General features: G+C 35.3%; 1 protein-coding gene across 7 annotated transcripts in view; it reads right to left on the reverse strand.

The window, feature by feature from the left end:
- Window positions 1-22,580, reverse strand: part of LOC106055345 (signal-induced proliferation-associated 1-like protein 2) — a 57,608-nt gene that overhangs the window by 15,605 nt on the left and 19,423 nt on the right. For 6 of the 7 annotated variants that reach the window (XM_056023128.1, XM_056023134.1, XM_056023132.1 and 3 more), the window contains exons 2-16: window positions 18,729-18,801; window positions 16,567-18,095; window positions 15,109-15,262; window positions 14,648-14,799; window positions 12,882-13,064; window positions 11,941-12,016; window positions 11,223-11,321; window positions 9,592-9,695; window positions 6,822-6,979; window positions 6,467-6,573; window positions 6,174-6,308; window positions 5,931-6,055; window positions 5,090-5,208; window positions 4,807-4,921; window positions 3,802-4,052 (exon numbers count right to left, since the gene is read on the reverse strand). In XM_056023128.1, coding sequence (XP_055879103.1) covers window positions 3,802-4,052; window positions 4,807-4,921; window positions 5,090-5,208; window positions 5,931-6,055; window positions 6,174-6,308; window positions 6,467-6,573; window positions 6,822-6,979; window positions 9,592-9,695; window positions 11,223-11,321; window positions 11,941-12,016; window positions 12,882-13,064; window positions 14,648-14,799; window positions 15,109-15,262; window positions 16,567-18,072 — 3,284 coding nt within the window. In that variant the 5' untranslated portion in view covers window positions 18,073-18,095; window positions 18,729-18,801. Of the gene's footprint in view, window positions 1-3,801; window positions 4,053-4,806; window positions 4,922-5,089; window positions 5,209-5,930; window positions 6,056-6,173; window positions 6,309-6,466; window positions 6,574-6,821; window positions 6,980-9,591; window positions 9,696-11,222; window positions 11,322-11,940; window positions 12,017-12,881; window positions 13,065-14,647; window positions 14,800-15,108; window positions 15,263-16,566; window positions 18,096-18,728; window positions 18,802-21,288; window positions 21,512-22,580 lie in introns of all 7 variants that reach the window. The other variant, XM_056023129.1, reaches the window with a different exon arrangement.

Consider the following 22,580-nt stretch of genomic DNA (forward strand, 5'->3'; position numbering starts at 1 on the left):
TCTATAAAATAAAATGTTGACCGTAAATTGTTGGTTATTAAAAATTTGGCTTCATTCTTTCTTTGTTGAACAACTATTGCATTTGTTCTTTATTTTTATGTAACAAAGTTTGAAAGTACGTCGCTATGAAACCATCGAAGCTGGAACCTCGAGAAAAGTCAACATGAAATAAAATAGATTAAGATTTGAAATACTTTTGAAAACTTTTAAATTCAGAATTAAGCCACAGTAGAAAAATGTTGGTTAAACATCATAGAAGAGAACAGGTCTGTGAGCGTCTTACAATATATTTACTTAGGCTTATATCAAACTCTAAAAAACTGCACACTATAAGCAAAATATTGACTTTGCCAACCATTGAAGAGGTTTTACACAATCTGTTTTACACAATCCTATATCTGATATCATTAAAAATTCCTCTAAGCAATAATACAGTTCAAAGGTGTAATGGTGAAATGAGTTTTGGACAATGAATGGTTATCGTGTTATTACGATTTACTTTTTTATTAAAAAGCTGGACTAGTTAACCTTGCCTGATAATGTAGTGGTATTATTATATTTTTGTTATGAATCAAGAAATTTATAAAGAATTGCTTTTTGCCTGAAATTTTGATCAATTGCTCCTTCACACTGAAGTATAATAGTTTTCGAAAGGCTTATCTTTGACACTATTTTTTCTGAGTTCTTGGTTGCTAAGATCCTATTTTAAAACACAGAAATTAAACGGGAATCGGACATAGTTTATTTCACAAACTTGTTTCATAAATTGAATGAGGTTAACTTGCAGCTACAATGTGATAACCTAAATTTGATCAACACGAAGACATAATCTCAGTGTTTCATGTGAGGATTAAATTAATGAAGCCTACAATGACAATGATAAATTTTCTTACTTTCCAAATTTAAATCAGTCAGACATCATCTAATCGAGAAGATAGAATATTGACCCGAACTAAATTGAAGCCCAAGATTGACATTTTATTATCAAAGCCGCCCACCAATAGGCGTTTTTTTGTTGTTGTTGTTGTTTAGTTACTTCTTGTAATGCATATTAAATTTTATTTTGCTTTGAATGTCATCAATAAATATATATCGCATAGTAATCAGTGAGAAAAGCACATCTGAAGTTAATGAATTTTCACAAAAAAATGCTGGGGGGTCTACCGAAATTTTAAAAACATGTCAAGGGGTCTACAAGACAAAAAAGTTTGGGAACCACTGATATACATGGTTAACAAAAACTAGTATTTATTCCTCTAGAATCAGTGTCCAGAAACTTCAAAATCTACTAATCCTTGAATGAACTAATGAGCAAATAAGTATTTTTATACCTTATACTTATCTAAAACAACAAAAAAGTCATTTCTATATGATTTACTAATGACAAAATTAGTACAAAGTTTGCATATATCACTATCCACTGAGAACATTTTATTATAACAAAGATACATAAAATCCACAATGTTTAGGATAAGACTGTACATAAAATGAACCGAAACAAAAGGTTTAGCTAATGGGTCGCCTGACCTGAGCATTGCGAATGAGTTGCTTGACCTAGGTAGTGCTGATGTTTCTGCTGACCTAGGCAGTGCCAATCAGTGGCACATCAAGAGATCAGGGGGCCTAGGGGGCTTGGCCTCTTTAGAGGCCCTGCATTTTGACATTCAACATCATGACATGAGATATTGAAGTTAATAAATATATATGTCTGATGTGTGGAATACATGCAACATGGTCAATAATCTACATGACAACATGAATGGCAAGATAACATGGTACTGGCTTAATATTTAATGTAAAAAAAATAATTCTAACACTCATTTGGGGGCCCCTGGGGATTTTCAAATTAAGACCTCCACCCTTGCTACGCCAATAGTGCCAATAAATCCCCTGACCTGAGCAGTGCCAATGAGTCCCCTGACCTGGGCAGTGCCAATTAGTCCCCTGACCTGGGCAGTGCCAATTAGTTCCCTGACCTGGGCAGTGCCAATGAGTCGCCTGATGTTGGCAGCATTTACAATATTTGCACTGTTCAGACATTATTTGATCAAACAAAAAGAAGGAAAAAGTGCTTTTGAACAACTCAAACGTTACAGAAACAAGAAGCAAAAAGGCCAAATTGAGGCCATGAACAATGTTACATTACAAAAATGAAACAACAATGGCCAAACCTTGGCCATGAACAATATTACATTACAGAAATGAAGCAAAAATGGCCAAACTATTGCCATGAACTTGCATTACAGAAACAAAGCAAAAATGGCCAAATATTTGTGGCCATGAACAATATTACATTACAAAATGAAGCAACAGTGGCCAAATTGTGGAAATGCACAATGTTACATTACAGAAATGAAACAACAATGGCCAAACTATGGCCATGAACAATATTACATTACAAAATGAAGCAACAATGGCCAAACTATGGCCATAAATATTACATTACAAAATGAAGCAACAGTGGTGAAATTGTGGCCATGAGCAATGTTACATTACAGAAATGAAGCAACAATGGCCTAACTATGGCCATAAACAATATTACATCGCAAGAAAAAAAACACATCATCCTTAACAAAGTTTTAGTTTGCTATAAAATGCAAGGATAAAGAAACTTCTAGAAAGTCACAATAAATTGTGACACAATAACTCCTGACAGTTTTAGCTACTCTTTAGCCCCTCCAAAGCACCTCTCAATACTTGTGCTTACTCAAGGTGCTAACATCCCATACACTTTTTTCTCTTTCCTCTTTGACAAGCTACTTTTTGTAACTCACATAAAACACAACAAAGTGCAGTGAAAGCACACACACACACATATCTGGTGGCTGAACAGTGAAGACATCCTGTGTACATTTCAGATGCGAAGTTACATCACAGCAGCCATTTACTCACTAGTTCTATAAGATATATTAATATTAGATATAGAGCCAATGTCAACCTCTCTGTATCCATGTTGAATGGCCACAGCTTATATCTCTAACTAAAAGGATTATCTCTGTAAGTAGAGATCTATCTCTAAAATCTACAATTCCTATCTGAGAACTTACACCTCAATATCTATCAAAGTGGAATGATTATCAACACACAAAATTGCGTAAAAAAAAATATTTATGAAATTACAAACAAACAAGTTTTTAGCAAAAATAAAAAAAAAATAAAAAAAAAGAAATGCATACTTGCTGATTGATGATGCACAAAAAAAAACAAAAATAAAAAAATGAAACAAAGACTGCAAGAGGTATAGTCTATTATTGAGAGATCAAAGTTCAATCAACTTTTAAAAATATCAATATAGCCAAAAAAAAAAAAAAAGACAAGAACAAATAAGACCAATATGAATATTGGAAAACAGACTCTAAAGAATTCATCCCTACTGTATTTACCCCCCCCCCCCTTTTTCTGAAAAAAAAAGTTTTTTTTTTTTTTTAAAGTTCACACTAAAATACTTTTAATGAAAACTTATAGAAAACTTCTGCACTAATTATAACAGACACTGCTGATAATGTTAATCAGAAATAATATTGAACATTAAAATCCTGTACTTGTAGTACAGTTAGTCATTTTTTTCTCTTCATGCTCCACTACTGGAATATAGTAGCACTACTGGAATATATCCTGTGTACCATGTATTGTAATGAAGCAAATTATTCCTTTAAAGGCTGAACATAAGATTATACTTTGATACAATTATAAGATAAGATACATTTAATTTTGAGGGAAAAAAAACAAAACAATTTAGAACACGTGTAGAAGAAATATTTTAAAAAAAATGGGAAAAAGTCAACAAATCTTGTGACTGACCTGGGTGATCCATCTTCCATAGGTGGGACAACAACCACTTTAACAACAGCTGAAGTTCTTAAAAGATCCACTATTTGGTCATGGGACAATGTGGTGGTGGCCACCTTGCAGATCTCCACCAGCCGACTTCCTTTCCTCAAGCCAGCCTCATAAGCAAACCCATAGGGCTCCACGTCAGTAACAATGCCTTCAGACTGAATGTGAAACCCAAGCTGTCCCAGGCCATTTCTTTTTAAAGCCATCTTGGAGGTCTGTTTCAAAGTTGGAAAAGAAAGTACTATGAAATAGGACACAATTGTATTATTTAGGTTTTAAAAAGATGTATGCTCGTGTGGTAGAATGTTATTTGAAGAGTATTCTGTGTTCATGCATGGGGGCATGGTGGCAGAGTGGTAAAGGGCTTGACTTCAGAACCAAGAGGTCCCAGGTTAGAATCTCTGTGAAGAATGAGGTTTTTAAGTCCAGGACTTTTAGGACAACCCTTAGTCCACCCATGGGAACCTAAATTTAGTTGGCAAAAGTAAAAGAGGTTGGCCATTGTACTGGCCACATGACCCTTGTTAACTGTCAGCTTTAGAAACAGATGACTCTTAACATCACCTACCCTATAGATCTCAAAGGGTTACTTTTTTTTTCTATATTAATGCAGCTGTACTATGCAAGGAATTTTACAGGCAGTCAACCCTTGTGCTGAACACAAAACAGCCATGTCAAGTGTTGACCACAACAATGAAACTATTTTTTCCAGATACAGGGACAACTAGGTGTTAAATCATAGTGTTTAAATTGATCAAGTGCTACAGTTCTAAACAACTAAGTGTTCAATCATAGTGTTTACATTGATCAAGTGCTACAGTTCTAAACAACTAAGTGTTCAATCATAGTGTTTAAATTGATCAAGTGCTACAGTTCTAACCCAACTAAGTGTTCAATCATAGTGTTTAAATTGATCAAGTGCTACAGTTCTCAACCAAAAGAAGGAAATTGTTGAACTGTGTGCTTTACCTCAGTGCCATTTGTGACAGCCTGCAGTCTAGTAATGATCTCCATCATCTCTTCATACTCTCCAGACATTGGTCTGAGAAGCAGGCACTCACCAGCGCCAAAATACAAACGTAAACTGAAAGTAAAAATCAAAGAGGGGAGGTTAGTCAATATACAGAACATGGTGTCATGTTTCATAAGCACTCAGTGACTAATGAATGGCCAGTCAGTCAGCTCAAAGAATGTGTCTGTCCCTTAACACTAGAGAATGATCAGTGTCAGTCAGTTCACACTATTCATTTACCTGGTAGGCTGATGGGTCCAACCAATGACTGTACTACTTGGTATAGTAAATATCACATCTTTATTGGTTTGTTCTACTAATACAATGGTGTCAGCAGCTATAGCCAGCAAACACTCAACCTGGATACAGAAATATATTATTTATAAAACAATCTCTAAAGTTCAAAGACTATCAGGTGGTAGTAGGTTTAATCTACAAGAACATGTGGCTTATCATTGTTACTTTTTTATGCATTAGTTGTTTTTTTTTGTTGTGCATATAGAAGATCGAGTCATTATGTCAAATATATTCCTCACAAGGTGTTTAGTTTCTTAAGGGGAAAAAGTGTTTTACTGAATACAAAACAGAGTGAGATAAATTAAAAGTTGCAGATATAGCAGTAAGATGATATTCTCTGGTACTTTAAATGCACTACAATACATTGTAATTGGTTTTTGTAACCTGCACTTTTCAAAAGATGCAAGCAAAGTTTTGATAGAAATCCATGTATTTCATGAGGCTTCTTGAGCTAGGAGATGTGTACTCTTTAATACATACATAAAGCTAAATTCACTCATTTACATAACATTAAGACCTTATCTGTATGTCTGTATATGTTATTATAGTGCCTTGAGACTACATTATATTTGTTAACAGCGCTTTATAAATTAAACTATCATTCTAATAGTGTATACAACAATAATTTCACCAGCTCACACAAAGTTTTCGATTCCCACAGTGCTAATGCCATGTAAGTCTTGTAGGCTGCCCTGATTCTTTAACAAGGTTATATGTCATACTGATACTAACAACTAGTTAACTTATTAGTCTTGTGTTGTACTAAATACAGAGGACTAGTTACCTGAGAAGCTGTTCCCATATCTTCCACTTGCACCTTCCACACAATGGCTCCCTTAGCAAACATGTCTGGTATAACTTTCTGCTTGGGTTTTTCTTTCTTTCTGCCACTTCCTAAACCAAATTTACCTATAGACACAAAAATATCCTATGCAAGTGGGAGGCTTAGAGAGATCTGGGGGAATACTTAATAAGGTTATTCATGCCAAATACATTGATAAAAACATAAGATCAATCAAGTTCCTACTCAGTTTTGAGCCAGAGTCAACTGATGTGTTGGTGACATAGTTGATTGCCAGGTCCTTTAAGTACTCTTGCCTTGTTCTGGTGGCCATGGTTAGAAACTTCTCAGACTTGTGTGCTGCATTCTCAGCATTAATGACTGGCAACAGAACATCAGGGGAATTAGGTCAAAGTCAGCATATACTGCCATTTATTTTGCCAATAGAAAGATTTAACCATGGCAGAAAGGAACATAAATAAAATAAAATGGGAAAGAAAAGATATACTAAAATTATATGAAAAAGAAAAGGAACTTACTTTTAGCCAATAAGAAGTCTACAAAATCTTGTGTCTTTTTAAAACTACAGTTGTGAGGTATTGGTGGGCCAAACGGAGGAACATCTTTTGATCTTGTGATAGCCACACTGGAAATATGAGATCAGTCAATGCAATCCACAAGTCTTAAAATTTTCTTTTACAAGTCATGGGGGAAAAAATGGCCAAATCCACAAGTCTTAAAATTTTCTTTTACAAGTCATGGGGGGAAAAAAATGGCCAAATCCATTTTTAGTCTATACATGAAAACATCTTTTAGAAACTCTTAATTAAATTTTAAAAGGCCCATTTCTCATGCCCCAGCTAAAGTTGAGAAAGAAAGCCAAACGTGACTGACCTATATCTGGCACTGTCTGTGTTGGGATTGGACACTCTGACAATAATAAAGACATGCTGAAACTGTGACCTGACTGTCTGAGGAGTGAAGGGGAGAGCCCCAGGCTCTTGAAACACTACAGTCACTATGTCATTGCCAATGTGACGTTTTCTCAGCAACTGAAAATTTAAAAAAAATATTTTTTTTTAGCATATTGCAAAAAATAAATAAATAAACAAGCATAATTAAATTTGAGTTTTGGGGAGGTAAATATATTTTTATTTTATCAAAGAATTACTTCAATAGAGAAACGGATGATGATATAAAATGAAGAGATAGGTTTAAACTTAGAAACAGAAGCTAACATTTCAGATTGCTACTGTTTTGTTAAAAAGGCTACCAACTTTGTGTCAATTAGTTTAAAACCTTCATCTAGTTTGGGCTCATGTGTAAATACATGTTCAAACCAAAAGTCGCTTTTTCAGTTTACAGAACTCTTTACAATATTCAGTGCATAAACCCTCATGATTGTACCGGAGTCTGGATTGATATTTCATGACTAAGCCAAGGTAATATTAAATGTTTAAAAACAAATCATTTGAGAAAAAAAAAAAATCCCCACAGCAATCAAATTCAAATCTGTAAGCCAAGCCCCTTAATTTAAACAGTATTACCTGACCAGTTTTATAATGAATAAAATATGCCACATTAAAAAGACACTGACAAATGAATAAAGTAAGCCACACACTGAGATATCTAATTATCTGTCCTGGATTAGAATGAATGAAATAAAGAACACAATGAGGACTACAAAGTATTAAGATGTTTCAAACAGATAGTGAGGACATCAGTGAGAGCCACCTGTTACCATTTACCTAATCAACTCTCAATCATGTTAGAAAGAGAAAGCTACTGTAAACACTGTACAACTCAACACTTACTAAATCTATCACATTATAAAATAAAAAGGATTTATTTAGATATGGCCTAAATAAAAGATTGACATTAATCTATTTTTTTTTAAGGCAGTTCCTCCAATGGAATTTTCAGGCCATTTCTTTAAAAGTTTTTTCCTCAAAGGAAACAAAAAATCTTTTTACATTAAATACTTTTTGTTTTGTTCTATCAAATCTGAAGCTCATCAATGATGTGACAACAGGTCAATGACCAAACTGAGACTGTTATTGTACAAGTAGTTTGGCCTTAAAGGTCATGAAACTTTAAAAAACTTTTTTTTTTATGAACAGCAATGTTCAACTCTCTCCCTAGAGAGCTTCAAAGTTGGTGTGTTGATATTAACACACAATATATAAACAAGAGCAAGTAAAAACCCCTAAATAAATATGAATGAAATGAAAGAGATCAACAGATAAACTTATAGGCCTACAATATTTATGGAACTACATCCTGGTAAAACCGGATAAATTAGCTACTATATTCAGAGCCTAAAAAATATACAGATCTGTGGTAAAATATTTGACAGAGAAAGTAGTGCTAATTGTCAATTCCTCATGACACATTTCAAGTCTTCTGGAATTATAACCTGTGTTGGGTTTGATCCCAACTCATATGTTTGTTTGTAAAATGTTTTACATGTTTCGGATGTTCCTTCAGAGTTGAAGATAGTTTACTTCCTAGTCCAAACCTCCCGCAGGACGACGGGGGATGGGAGCGGGCAGGATTTGAACCCTCGACCATCGATAAATCCGAACGACAGTCCAGCGAGCAAACCGCACGACCAAGCAGCCATCCAATATCCAATATTTTTGTACAGATTTCTTTCTTTATAGTTATATTAAGATTTACAATTAAATGATGTCACTTCTATTTAAAAATAGATCCGAAAACTGTACTTTCAACTTAAAACACATTATTTCCAAAAGAAAAAACACTTAAAACACATTATTTCCAAAAGAAGATAATCGAGACGCAATATGGACTTATGTGCATAACCAAACAAAACAAAACACTTTCGGAGGACTAGAAATAAGTTTTGCAGCTTTTTCTAGCTTCATGAAGAGGACAGTGTCATCAGTATTGATGGTGCACAAGGCAACACATTTTTAATCTTTATTTCAAAATGTATGTACATACAATAGGCATACAGTGTTCCCTGACTACTTTAGTCTGGTTATTGTGGAGTCGCTGTTTCATAGGTTTTCAAAAAATGTTAAATGTAAAATATTTATAGTGGTATTTTTGCTGTTTTGCTTTTAGATGAGCAGTAATGATCTTTTTTGACATCCATTTATCTTCATCTGCATCATCATTAGTACAGCTAATTCATTATCAACCTTCTAGCTGTAGTGGGTATAAGCAATGGTGAGCATCAATTTCATAGTTTGGCTTAAGAATTTCAAACATATTTATGAACATGTATGTAAAAGTATTTTAAAAGGCCCTTGTGCAAAATTATTTAAGGAAATTGGAAAGGGTTTATCTATATCAGTGTGGGAATGGTTTAATAAACATTTTAAATAATGTATTACTATTAAAATAAACAAAGCGTCCCCACTCCACATGAATTCACTTATCCCAGGTGGAACTGGAAAAAAAAAGACCTGTGAGGGATAATTGTATTTAAAAAACAAAAAGACCTTTAAAAAAGAAAAAGTTAGACTTCATAAAGACCAACAATAACAATTGCACATATTTTGAGCTTGATAAATAGATTTAAATTGGATGTTTTCATAGAACTATCAAAAAGTACATTCCTACTAGCAGCTGGTCTCAATGGTGACCACTAAAAAAAAGCAAAGACTTACAACAAGGAGGAAAAGTGATTTGTTACCTGTTGTTTGTTGTTGGGTGTGAAGGGCAGCAGTGTCGAGACATGAAACATGATTTCGTTGTTGTTGAATGTGGTATAGTAGGAATGAGTTCCTGTTGTGTCAGCTGCAGACAAATACACACACACAAAATTTACATTGACAGTCTAAGTTTTGTTGTGGGTTGTTTAGTAAAACAGATTACAGATGTCTGAGATGTAGATTTAGGTCTAGATGGAGTTCGTTCAACCAACAACATATAACAACTTGTAGAATATACTTAAGGAAAACGATAGATACTTAAAGAAATGTTTAATCCAGAAAATGAAGGGGCACAGTCCAAAATGTCGACAGTTGCTAAAAGCTGATGTCTCGTCCCTAGGAGTAGTAGATGAGTCGTTGTTGTTATCCTACTAATGTCTGCTACCGTTAAAATCTATCCCATAATTCCTTATTTAGTTAATTCCCATAATTCCTAGGTCCGTCTAAAATAGTCTAATTATAATCTCGTCAAATTCCCAATAAAGTCTATAACATATTTCCTCGTTGTTGTTATCCTACTAATGTCTGCTACCGTTAAAATCTATCCCATAATTCCTTATTTAGTTAATTCCCATAATTCCTAGGTCCGTCTAAAATAGTCTAATTATAATCTCGTCAAATTCCCAATAAAGTCTATAACATATTTCCTCGTTGTTGTTATCCTACTAATGTCTGCTACCGTTAAAATCTATCCCATAATTCCTTATTTAGTTAATTCCCATAATTCCTAGGTCCGTCTAAAATAGTCTAAATATAATCTCGTCAAATTCCCAATAAAGTCTATAACAGTTTACATGATGACAATAAGAAATCAAGACTGGGGGGACCAATATTTTACACCTACTCATTTATTAAGTATAAATGGGAAGCAAAGTGGTGAAACAATGAATAATGCATACATGTTACATATATTAAATTAAATAATAGAGCATGACTAGGTACAATGTGAATATGTCGAGTTAAATAAGACAAAGTAATGGCTAGTCTTGATGATGGCATGAACCACAGACCATCCTTTCACCAAATTCAACTCACAATTTTCTTTAATTTTAATATTCTACCCACTGCTTCCATTATTTATAAATAACATGCATGCATTGTCTTCAGAATAATATTTAAATAATGGAAAATTAAAAACAAAATTATTTAGTACTAACAAGAAAATTCATTACTGAACTTATAGTTCAAGAACTTAAAAATCTGAAAAGTTTCACCACCAATGAAAAACAATTTTCTACAAGTCAATGCATATAGCAAAATGATTCCCAAAGACATTGGATTTCTTTCTGTTGATCCATTTCAGATTGTCTTCATCTTTTAGGATTTCAACAAAATGAGTTGAGTACTCTTTGGACATAAAATAATACTTTAGTCATCATTACAATCACACAGAATTCACAAAACTTGAGAAAATAAATCTTTCCACATTAAAGTAACATTGTTAGAAAACAAAAGAGCCCACCCTATAGAGTGACGCTGTTAGCACCAACAAACATCACAAAAGTTGTGAAAATAAATCTTTTCACCTTAAAGTAGATTTGTTAGAAAACAATACAGCCTACTTAACATATGGAATGATTCTGATAGCACCAACAAACTTTGCAGTACTTACTCTTGCAGTCTAGTCCAGCTCTGTATTTCTCAAAGCCTTTTAACCTGACTTTTTGACTTATCAAATTTAAAAATTCTTCAAAGGCTGGGTCACTATATTCTGAAAAATTTTTTGGAAAGAAATGCTTCATTAAGACAATAACCAAGTTACTGAAGAAATAATTTATTATCAAAGCTTCATACTATATTTAGTGCGAATTATGTAGCATGATACTAAAGATTTCTAAAACAAATAAACAAAAGCATGAACATAAAGTATTTCTAATATTTCGATATACTATTCAGAGAACATGGTCTGTGTATCACTCAGGTAACATAGTGTACAGATAAGACAATTCATAGAGTATGTTCAGCCGGGGGAAAAAAAAATTGTGTAACCACAAAAACTGACTTTCAGAGATTTCAAAACGTAAACTGAAACACTTTTCATCTCCAAAGTGATACCAAGAAGTGAGGAGCATGGACTGCTTTCTTTCACTACACATCATCTTCTTGAAGGCAAGAATGTCATGCTTTTATTCTGCTCTGTCGACATTTTGTTTTTGGAAAAAAAAAAAGGGAGGGGGGGGGGGGGGGAATGAGAACATTAAGGAAAAGGTTTCAGTGCTCAGCAAACATAACTTAGCTTGGGTCAAATCCTTATAAAGCCCCTTTGTCAGGTAGTCAAGCAGTTGATGCCACAGGTAAAAAAATTCTATCTTATGAGACAAGTAGCTTACCATTGTTATACATTTCTTCTTCGGTGCACTGGCCAGACTTGCAGTAGACAATTCCAACTTTGTATGTATTGCTGATCTGTGAAGTAGTGCATTAGTTAGGACATTATGTCAAAACTTGTCAATAACAATAACAACAAGCACCCCCCCCCCCTTTAAATTATATAATAAACAAGAAAAACATTAAAACATACATTTTTTTAAAATTACACACTACCTGCAATACACAACTTAAAATAATTGGAAAAAAAAAAAATTGGCTCTAACCGAGCATCAAACCCGTGATTCTGACACTGTCAAATGCGTCAAATTGTGCATTTAACAATTGAGCCACCAGGACTTAGTACTTTTAGCAATTATTTATTGATATTATCATTTTATGTACATCTAGATCTAATACTAGACCTAGACTTCTGATTTAGATCTAAATCTAGTATCTAGATGTAATCTATATTAGATTTACATTAAAAAAAAACATTAGTAAAGCTTAGATATTTTTTCAATAAAATTGAAGCAACTTTAAATTGACCATGTTATCATATAACTTTGGTACGCTAAGGTTGACTATGTCATGTTTAATCTTTTTTAAGTCTATTCAAGCCAAATTTAGTTATTTTTTATTTTACTTTGAAAAATTATAACGGTCAAACTAGACTTTTCCCCGTGTAGCCAACGAGCTAGTAATTCTTTTCTCAGCGATATAACATCAACTGTTAAATTTATAAGATCGTTAGAGCTGTTTTTGAGATCAGCTGTCCAGGTTCCTGCTGGGTCCAGGTTTTTGGATCCAGGTTTCCTGAAGGAGTGACTTGAATAGAGGTATTGTAAAAAAAAACAACAACAACACAAGACAACTAAAATGTATAACTACAAAACCATATGCATAGGTGTGAATAAAAGCCTAATGAGAGTAATTGTCAGTCATTAAGAGTTGAGTAACTCACTCCTTGTTCATCTAACTTCAGCAGCTGTTCACATGTTTTCGGTCCAGCTACTGCCTGGCGCAGACAGGAGATCTGAACTTCAGGCACAGCCATTTCAAGAATATCTTTAAAAGGCACCCCTCTCGAACTGGTCATCCTTGATGGGATAGCATCTTCCAAGATACACCCCCTCAGAGTAGTCAGCTGAAAAAATGGGTAAAAAAGTTTAAGTCAAGAGGAGAAACATTTAGTTAATATCAATCCATTAAATAGTTATTTTTGTTAAATTGGACTGATAAGCAAAACTTGTCCAAGACTAAAAGAAAAAAAATACAATTGTTTGTATTCTTAATACATATACACTTAGTGTGGACCAACATTTTAGTTCATGGGCCATTTTCAACTTTCACATAACCCAGCTGTTTAAAAATCTGTACTGCTGTAGTCCACCAGAAATTGGATAGATCAGCCAGCTAACACAAAGGGTTAACTTTAAAAAAAAAAAATTCACCTGCTCTGTTAGATCTTAAAAGAAATTACCACTTACAATATTTTATTTCAAAATACTTTCTAAATCTTGAAGACAATATGTGAGTAAAGTTCTGTGTTGTTGTTTTTTTTGTAATATAAAAGAATACAGCTAGAACAAAAAACAAAATATTTTAGAAAAAAAAAATTGAATCCTATCCTGATGAAAGACATCATCTTCAGACAACCACTTTACTCTCTCAAGTCATTGGCCTTTTTACATTTTAGAATGAATTTGATCAGTTGATACAAGGGAAATAACAATGTGAATTTTGTAACCTAAAATGTCAAGCATTAAGATAAAATAAAAAGAAAGCCAGTCCTAAGAGCTATTATGCAGGATTATAAAAGTGTTTCTTGAACTGGGAACAACAAGTGCTGATTTCAGTGAACAGACAAGACAAAGGGCAAAACAATATTCAAAAAGGTGCATCTATGTCTGTGACCTTTCGTCCTGACACTTTCTCAACAGATTGGACAGAGATTCTCAAACTATGGAGCACAACAGGATCTTCCTGTGCTCAACAAATTTGTCATGAACATCAACAGTACTACACTGGCGCTTAGAAAAAGAAAAAAAGCATTATCATTTGTACATGATAGTTATGTTACATGGTGAAGCTTGCTGAGGAAGTTAGATCCAAGATACCCAAGATTAGCCTATAGAGATATCTGCATGTGGGAACTTAGAACTACAAACATCAATGAATATGGGGGAAAAAAAATGACCAAGATGAGACAGCTGGTATGACCCTTGCAGAGAGCAAAATGGAATGAAGTGATATTAGATAAGAGAAAGAAAGCTGCCTTATCAGATAGCTCTAAAACAGGTGCATTCTTGTGCATGAACTGTGGCAAAAGCTGCCACTTCATAACCTGACTCATGAAACAAAAGCCAGAAATTCATCTTAGCACCTCCATTGTGTTTCAGGAGAGGGAGCCCAATTTGTAACACGTCATAAAAAGCATTGTAATGAATGTATTGTTAAAGATAAACTGGAAAGATTGAAACAGACAAAAAGTCTCCAGAAGATGTCAGAACACTGATGAGCTAAAATCAGACCATTGTATTATTCTTAGCATGAAGAAACATAATTTAGGTAGTATTATTCTTTTTACTAAACTTGTATGGTCTTCCCCCATCTCTTAAAGTTGACTTTTAGCCTAAAGGCACCATCTGTTCCATTTTCAACATACTTTGAACTAAAACAACAACAAGACTGTGGTTATTGCGCTACAGGTGGAGCTCAAAGCCTTACTTCACTGGTCCTACAGATGATTCTATACTGTGCTGTCCCATAGTCAGCCTTGCCCAAGTTGTTGGTCCTGTCCTCCAAGTCTAGCTTTTCCCTCCGGATACTTATAGCCACAGGTCCAAGGTTATCATCCATGCCAAATAAATTGTGGTGATCTAAATGGAGCAATACAAAAGATTTCACATTCAAACTACTCAACACGTTAGAAATGATGGCAGTAAAAAGTAAACATACACAAAAGAACATGAAAATTTGCATGAATTATTCTTTCAAATTTAAACAAATAAGACTTATGTTGAAAACATTAATGCCACTTGGATAGGGTGAAGGAGTAGTGAATCTTTTTCTTTTCTCTTCTCGAAAAACAACAACAACAACAAAAAAAAAAAAAAAAAAAAAAAAAAAAAAAACGTAAGTCAAATTAAAATATAACACCGTACTAAGTACTAAAACTTATGTCTAACCTTGAGTATAAAAGAAATGCCTGTAATAATACGCTCCATGGTCTACATATTCTATAACATGTCCACGGTGTGAGACAAGTGGAGGAAGAATTTGTCCAGATGGAGATGGCGATGAGTCCAAAATGGCTACGCCACAGCAAGCTGGATGTCGAACCTGAAAATATTGATGTTATCATGAAATGGGAAAAAATCATTATGATGGCTACCTGTTCTTGGTGGTTAGGACTACAGTTACACTTCAATCTAGTGTACTCTCTAGAACACTTGCATTGCATGGAAAGAAACCCAGAAACCAACATTTTATCTCTAGAACTCTTGCATTGCATGGAAAGAAACCCAGAAACCAACATTTTATCTCTAGAACTCTTGCATTGCATGGAAAGAAACCCAGAAACCAACATTTTATCTCTAGAACTCTTGCATTACATGGAAAGAAACCCAGAAACAAAACATTTTTTCTCTAGAACTCTTGCATTACATGGAAAGATACCCAGAAACAAACATTTTATCTCTAGAACTCTTGAATAACATGGAAAGAAACCCAGAAACAAACATTTTATCTCTAGGAGTTTGCAAAATACTTTTACTTGGCAGTATATATCCTACATGCAAAAACCAAAAGGCAAACAACCCAAGGCAGACCACAAATATGATGGATTGACAATGAACTTCAAGCTTGGTGACAAAAAGCTCTAGAGATCTGAATGGAAGGATGTGCTGAAGCAGGCAAGAGTCCTCCATGGGCCACTGAGATGGATGGATATTTATCATATACAAATATTTATTACAATCTGGTATTAAATGAAAAAAAAAGAAAGAAAGAAATGACTAGCCACAATTCAGACTCCTGAGCCACCAACATTCCGCAGCAGTGCATGGATAAAAAAACAAACAAAAGTGGAAGTTTGTATGAAGAGCAATCAAAAGAATGTACAACTTTACAAAGTAATATTTTGTTTAAATTTTTAGAAACATTTTTTTTTACAAAAATTCAAAAGCATTTGCATAAACACATTAAAAATATGCTAAATACATTACCCCCATACTAAATAGTCTCATGTTTTTTACTATTAATAGTGAATAGTTGTAAAAATGGTGTCTGCATGAAAAAACTGCTTGCATAGTTAATTTTATATAAATTAATTTTTTTTGTGTTCAGAAAACCAAAAAGTAACCATTGCTTTGTAGGATCTAAAATATCATGATAACAGATTTTCAATATCCATTTTAGATTATGAGATCTAAACAGGACGAACGAACAGACAGACCACACAAAACTAATAGCAGCTATTCCCCTTTTTGAAGGCCACTAAAAACTGCTCAAACTTTCTAAAAAATATATTATAAATATATATATGTAAAAAATATATTTCAGAACAATATAGCTTCTACAGTAAGAAAATTGAGAAAAACAAACTAATTTGATATCTTACAAGTGTATAAGACAAAGTAACTTACCTGAGATTTACTACTGATGGATGGAACAGAGGTGGTGTTATTCCCAGCAAGTCTTTTATGGGCAGTCACTTTGGTCAAGCTGACAGTCCTCTCGTCCTCCCCTCCCAGCTCATTACGAAAAAAGGGGCAAGAGAGAACCAGCTCATTACTTTTACCGTCCCCTTCATCTGTATCAGCCAAGATATCGGGGTCATCCTTATCGGTTGCTAGACTAGTCCTCTGACCCGATGCCGCAGAGGCACCTGTTGAAATGTTTGTCTTATACGATAAACCAAGAAGTCGTTGTTGTATAACTTTATCCAAGTCTACCCCGACAGATTGGCAATCGAAATGAACAAAGGCACGACATCGTAAGTGTTCTTCAGATCTAGATTGTGAATCTTCTGAAATGGTGCGATCTTCTGACTTATTGCTAGTCAGGTCAGAGTCGACTTTGCCACGAAGTTTTTTAAGAATACTAGCACTACCTTCTCCCGTGATGGACTTGGCACGCTGTTTTCTTTCTTTGTGTTTAGATTTAGCTTTATTTCCTTTCAAACCATCCACTTCGTCTACAGAAGTGTCTTTCTCACCAGACCCCAATCCATTCAAGAATTTCACTGAGCTTTTTGATGAGTCTGTTGAGCCTTGTATCAGGGGCTCAGAGGTGGACTCCAGGCGGCCTTTAAGGAGTTCTTTAAGATGAGGGGGAGCAGGACTACGCTGGTCAAGAGCTTGATTTCGAAATTCGCTGAGCATGTTGAAAAAGTTATCACTAGTTCCCAGGACGTCTAGCGAAGATGTGCTGCCATATTCCCGATGGAGGCTTGCTGGTGCAGGGGGAGGAGCGTCCGTTTCTCCAACATCCACTTCAAGGTCACTACTACTTCTGTAAAGCTGAACCTTGTTTGTGGCATATGTCCTGGCAGGTTTTTGTGGCGCAGGCTGCTGTTGTGAATGGCTATTGTACTGCGTCAAAGAGACTGTTTTCTGTGTCTGTGAAGGCTGCTGCTGTTGCCCAGACAAGGGTTGTTTGTTTTCTAGGGCATATGTATGAGTCCGAGGCCTGTTACCCGTGTGTGGTCCATGAAATGTTCTAGCCCTAGCTCGCCCATTTCCACCACCATACCTTTCATTGTAAGAGCTCCTCATGTCAATAATACCAGCCCTCATCTTAGCTCTATAGAAACTATCACTGGACGAAGGGGCCAGAGCAGATTCAAAAGATTCATCTGAGAGGACTCTGTTGAGGTTAGTGTAAGTGCCACCACCAGCACCGGTGAAGCCATCAGCAGAGTGGACCTGCGTTCCCCCAGAATTGTGGTTTGTGGTGTATGCCTCAGAATACTGTGGGGGGACTCTGAAATGATGGTTTGTTGTGGAGGCATGTGTGGTTGGAGCCATCTGGTCGCCAGCGCCATACCCAACTTGCTGTTGTTGGTAAAACTCTGCTGCTTTCTGAGCCCTCTGCCGTACCAGGTCTATATTTGTGTTGGTGCCAAGAGACATCTGACCGTCTGTAGCCATTATCAAATCCTCTAGCAGAGACTCTATAAATAGAAATAATAATAACTATATTTTTAGTAGAACACATTTTTTTTTCTTGTTTGAATTTTTCAAATTAGTTCTTTAATTAAAAACAGGTAAAAACATTACATAAGGCTTGTATTCGAGTCCAAAGATTAAGGAGTGCTGTGTATTGCATTTCCTCCAGCCTGCGCCCAGTATTTTTAAAGTGGTGATTGGTTTGCGCAGGCCAACACCACTCATTATATTAAATGCCATTCACATGGGCACAGACGGCAGAGAATAACAGCGCATCTTCTATTTCAAAATTTTTAATATATGCCTAAGACATCTTCATTTACAAGTTGGGTGGTAATGAAAGTTTTCTTGTATAATAAGGGATAATCTAAAACATGATGTTATGTATATTATAAGTATACCACATGTTAAGTACACCATAAATTGAATATATCATCATAAGTTAAGTATATTACAAGTAAAATATAACATAAGTTAAGTAAGTATACAATAAGTTGAGTATATTATAGATTAACTATACCATAAGTTAAGTATACAATAAGTTGAGTATATTATAGATTAACTATACCATAGGTTAAGTATACAATAAGTTAAGTATTTTATAAGATGTTTCAAACAATATGATAGAAATACTTTACCTTAAACATTGTTTTCACTTGTTTACAAGAGCTAACACAGCCCCTGCTCATGTTTGGAATGTTTTCAATATTTCTGAAATGAAAGAACAGATTATAGATTGCTTTGCTTTAAAATCAGTTATACATCAAAGCAACCTAAGATTATGAATTCTAAAAAAAAAAAAAACCCTCATGGACTCAAAAAGCATCTTCAGTTTTGAGTGCAACTAGTTATTTAATCATAAGACTGGAACAGCAAAGAATGAACTAAACCTGAAGTGAAAGCTAGCACTGACATAATGTTAAATACATTAAGAATGGGGAAAGATTGGGATTCATAACAATACTAGCATTAGTAGCATTACACAATGGCTACACCCATTGATATAGACTATATATATATTTTTTTAAAAACTAGAAACCACCACTTTTATTTATATACTTAAATAAAACAGCTGGCATTTTAATGATCCCACTAATATATATTGTTTAGCCTATGACTTGTAGTATTTGTTACACTAAATTGGAACCGGGTTTTTCAAAAACCTTTGAATTGGAATGATCTGTTTTATAAGCCTCCACCAACACACCCAGACATACTTTTGGCCCATGAATTCTAATATTACTTTTCTCTTGACCCTCCCCCCTCCCTGCCATAACAAAAAACAAAAAGTAAAAGTCGTAGACATACAATCCTCTTGACTTTTCTTTGCCTTCTCAATTCAATACCAGAATTTTAAACTAGACTCTATATTTAATTTTTGGCTGTGAAAGCTCTAGACTTTACATTGTGGCCTTTATCTGGCGAGCATCTTATACACAATTACACTTTTTCCCCCTTATTTATAGCTCGTGGAAATCACATACCCCCACCTGACGAGCCATCTACAAGCTCTGCATGACGGTACCGGCAATCTAATTTGAGAACACCCTGAATTGAGTTAGAAAGTAAAGATACCCAAAACAATTCTATATAAAACTTGTAGTCAGGTACAATACAGCAATCCGCCTTAGTGATGTTTACCCCCCCCCCCCATTCATACAAGTCGACTGGTTTCTATTTTTCGCCACTCGGGGTTGAATAGGGATAGATCAAAACAATAGAATCTTTGAAGGAAATGTTAACGCCTCGTGGTGGGGGCAGGGAGGTAACGCGGCTGCACTGGCCCACATTTTTCTAGCAGATGTAAACACTGACGTCACGGCCGCCACCTTAAAACATTCCACAGGGCCCCGACTTTCTTCCCAGCTAGCAGGTATGCGTGAGTGTCCCTACGTGTGGAATAGGATTTGTGTGTGTGCGTGTCTGTGTGGCTGTGAAAACACGGGGGAGAGAATCGGTGAGTAGAAAGAGTGATCAAGTGACGTTACTAGCTTTTGACCAAGTGACAGGAGCGTAATGATTGACAAGAGTTATTGTTTCTTGGCTAACACAGTAGAATGGAAATCAACAAGGGAGACTAAAAATGTGTTGGCTGTAACTTTTTGGGTTAAGGGACTTGTGTTCAATATCTTGGTTTTGCTTTTCATTTGATTCTTTAACGAGACATCACAAATACTGTATGCAAAGTAACAACAACGCATTGATCACAGAAGTATTGACTTTATTTCTTTTTAACATTAGTGGTGTGTCCCTAGGGTACGAAACTCACATTAAAACATACGCTTTCACAATAGTCCCACTATATTGTTACTCTATAAGGCTACAACACCTCACAGTCGACATCAATGTCTATTGTAGAGCCATTCATTGTACCTGAAACAATGGTTCTCTGCCTACAAGTCTACATCTCTTGTCAGTCACACTATTCAATCTTTACAAAGTAATGTACTGTCAAGTGGTCTCGCAAACAAATACACGGCGGAGGGGGGGACTCTGTGGGCTTTTTTTTTTTTTTAAATAGCAACAACTAAGACAAAAATAAACAATGTCAACCAATGTATTGAAGCTTTTACGCCAGGTCATCTAGATTTAGCGCCCGAATCTACCGGTAACAAGTCTGATGTCACCTGATAGGTGTAACATATTGGGGGGGGGGGGAGATATATAAATATATGGTTATATATATAAATTTATACATCTCAATATGTGACAACTGTGAGGTGACATCCGACATTCTAAGACTAAGGATCAACACTGCAGCGTACATTCTCACAAATAATGCCAAGATTTCAAGATACATATACAAATAAAAATTACATTCAACAGTAATGAAATAACAATCTAGTCAAAAACTCTATAACATGCTTATAGTATGGGGTGAACTACATATTTGCAGCAGAAGGAATACATAACAGTGCATGTCCTGTGGGATTGCACTGCAATAGTAATGTGACGAGCTGAATACCACGGTGATACAATGTATCGATGTATGGTGGGAGATACATCTAGATGAGATATCAGATAAAATGACAGATTGAAGGGCCTGCAATGCAACCAACATTGCAACAAGCTTGTGCTACCGTTAAGCCCGGGGGGGGGGGGGGGGCGGGAGACCGGCCTGTTTGAACAACACTCGACCTTGAGTTGACGGCGGTTCTTAAACAACAGTGACAGCTACAAACATCTGAACGTACTAACCTTTTCGCCACATGCTCTATGAGACTGATTTGTCATTGAGAACAGTGAGTAGGTAGTGTAATACAATCTAAGCGAGAAGCACATTAAAACACACACCACTAGAAAGCATGTTGGGAGTGCAGCAAGTTTACACACTGTGAACAGCCACTGTAATCTCTCCACACCGTGAAGCACAATGAAATAACCTCCCACTATAAACAAGTGACCATACAGCCACAGTAACCTGTAGGTAAAGGGACAAACAAGAAAGAAGCGAGCGTCATTCAAACAACCACCAGCAGGTATCTCCCTTTAAGTCTGATTAGAAACAATAGACCAGGAGATGGGGGGCCTCGCCCTGCTCTAAATACAAGTGTACGTTTCTATCGGAGTGAGGGTGTATTGTGTTCAAAGCTGAACAGACGGAAACAGCATGTACGCCTATAGTGAGGTGATGGGGTTTACTTGAAAGAAATAATTCAAAGCTGAACAAAACTTTCTTACACAATAATGAGCATACTGCAAGCTTAAATAGCAACGAAATTTATATAGACCCGACTTAAGTTCACTTAGACAAGTTTCATGATTTTATACACTATACACTATATATATCAAGACCTATAGACCACAAGGTCTGAAAGGGGAACTTTACTTTACATAACAAGACAGGTTTGAATAAAAAAAAAAGTTTTGATTGAATGATTATAGAAAACTAAAAAGTATTATATTAGTAATAAAAATAAAATCAGTTTCTCGAGTCAACCGACTACCTACTTAGACTATTTTGACTGAAAAGACGGTGAATTTTAATCGCCCAGATTTACTGTTTGTTGACAAAAAAAAATAAAAAAAAATCGCAATTATCATTGACATCATGGTACCACAATCTTATGATATAAGAAAAACTGAAAGTGAACAACGGACAAAAGATGAGAAGCTAAAGGCTGAGACATTAAGCGACTGTGGAAGTGAGCTCAAATAACACTATACCCTGTTGTTATATCAGCCCAAGGGGCAGTGACAACTGACCTCGCAGACACACTTGAGGCCCATTAAACATTCCTAAGAAGACTCTCATGACCTAACAGACGGTAACAGAGCTGCTAGAGAACAAGTTTGATCTCAAAGAACTATGACATGGCACTCCACTAAAAGAATCTGTCCACACAACTTGGATGACAAAAGAGAATTAGTACAGTTTGAATAAAGCTCTCTCTCTCTCTCTACACCAAACTAAAGATATGTACACTTGTTCGTCTTGACCTGTAGTTTCTCTGTTACATAAATACAACCTAGATCTAGTTCAATGTGTC

The sequence above is a fragment of the Biomphalaria glabrata genome, chromosome 3 (genome assembly GCF_947242115.1).
Source record: "Biomphalaria glabrata chromosome 3, xgBioGlab47.1, whole genome shotgun sequence".
Classification (NCBI taxonomy): domain Eukaryota; kingdom Metazoa; phylum Mollusca; class Gastropoda; family Planorbidae; genus Biomphalaria; species Biomphalaria glabrata.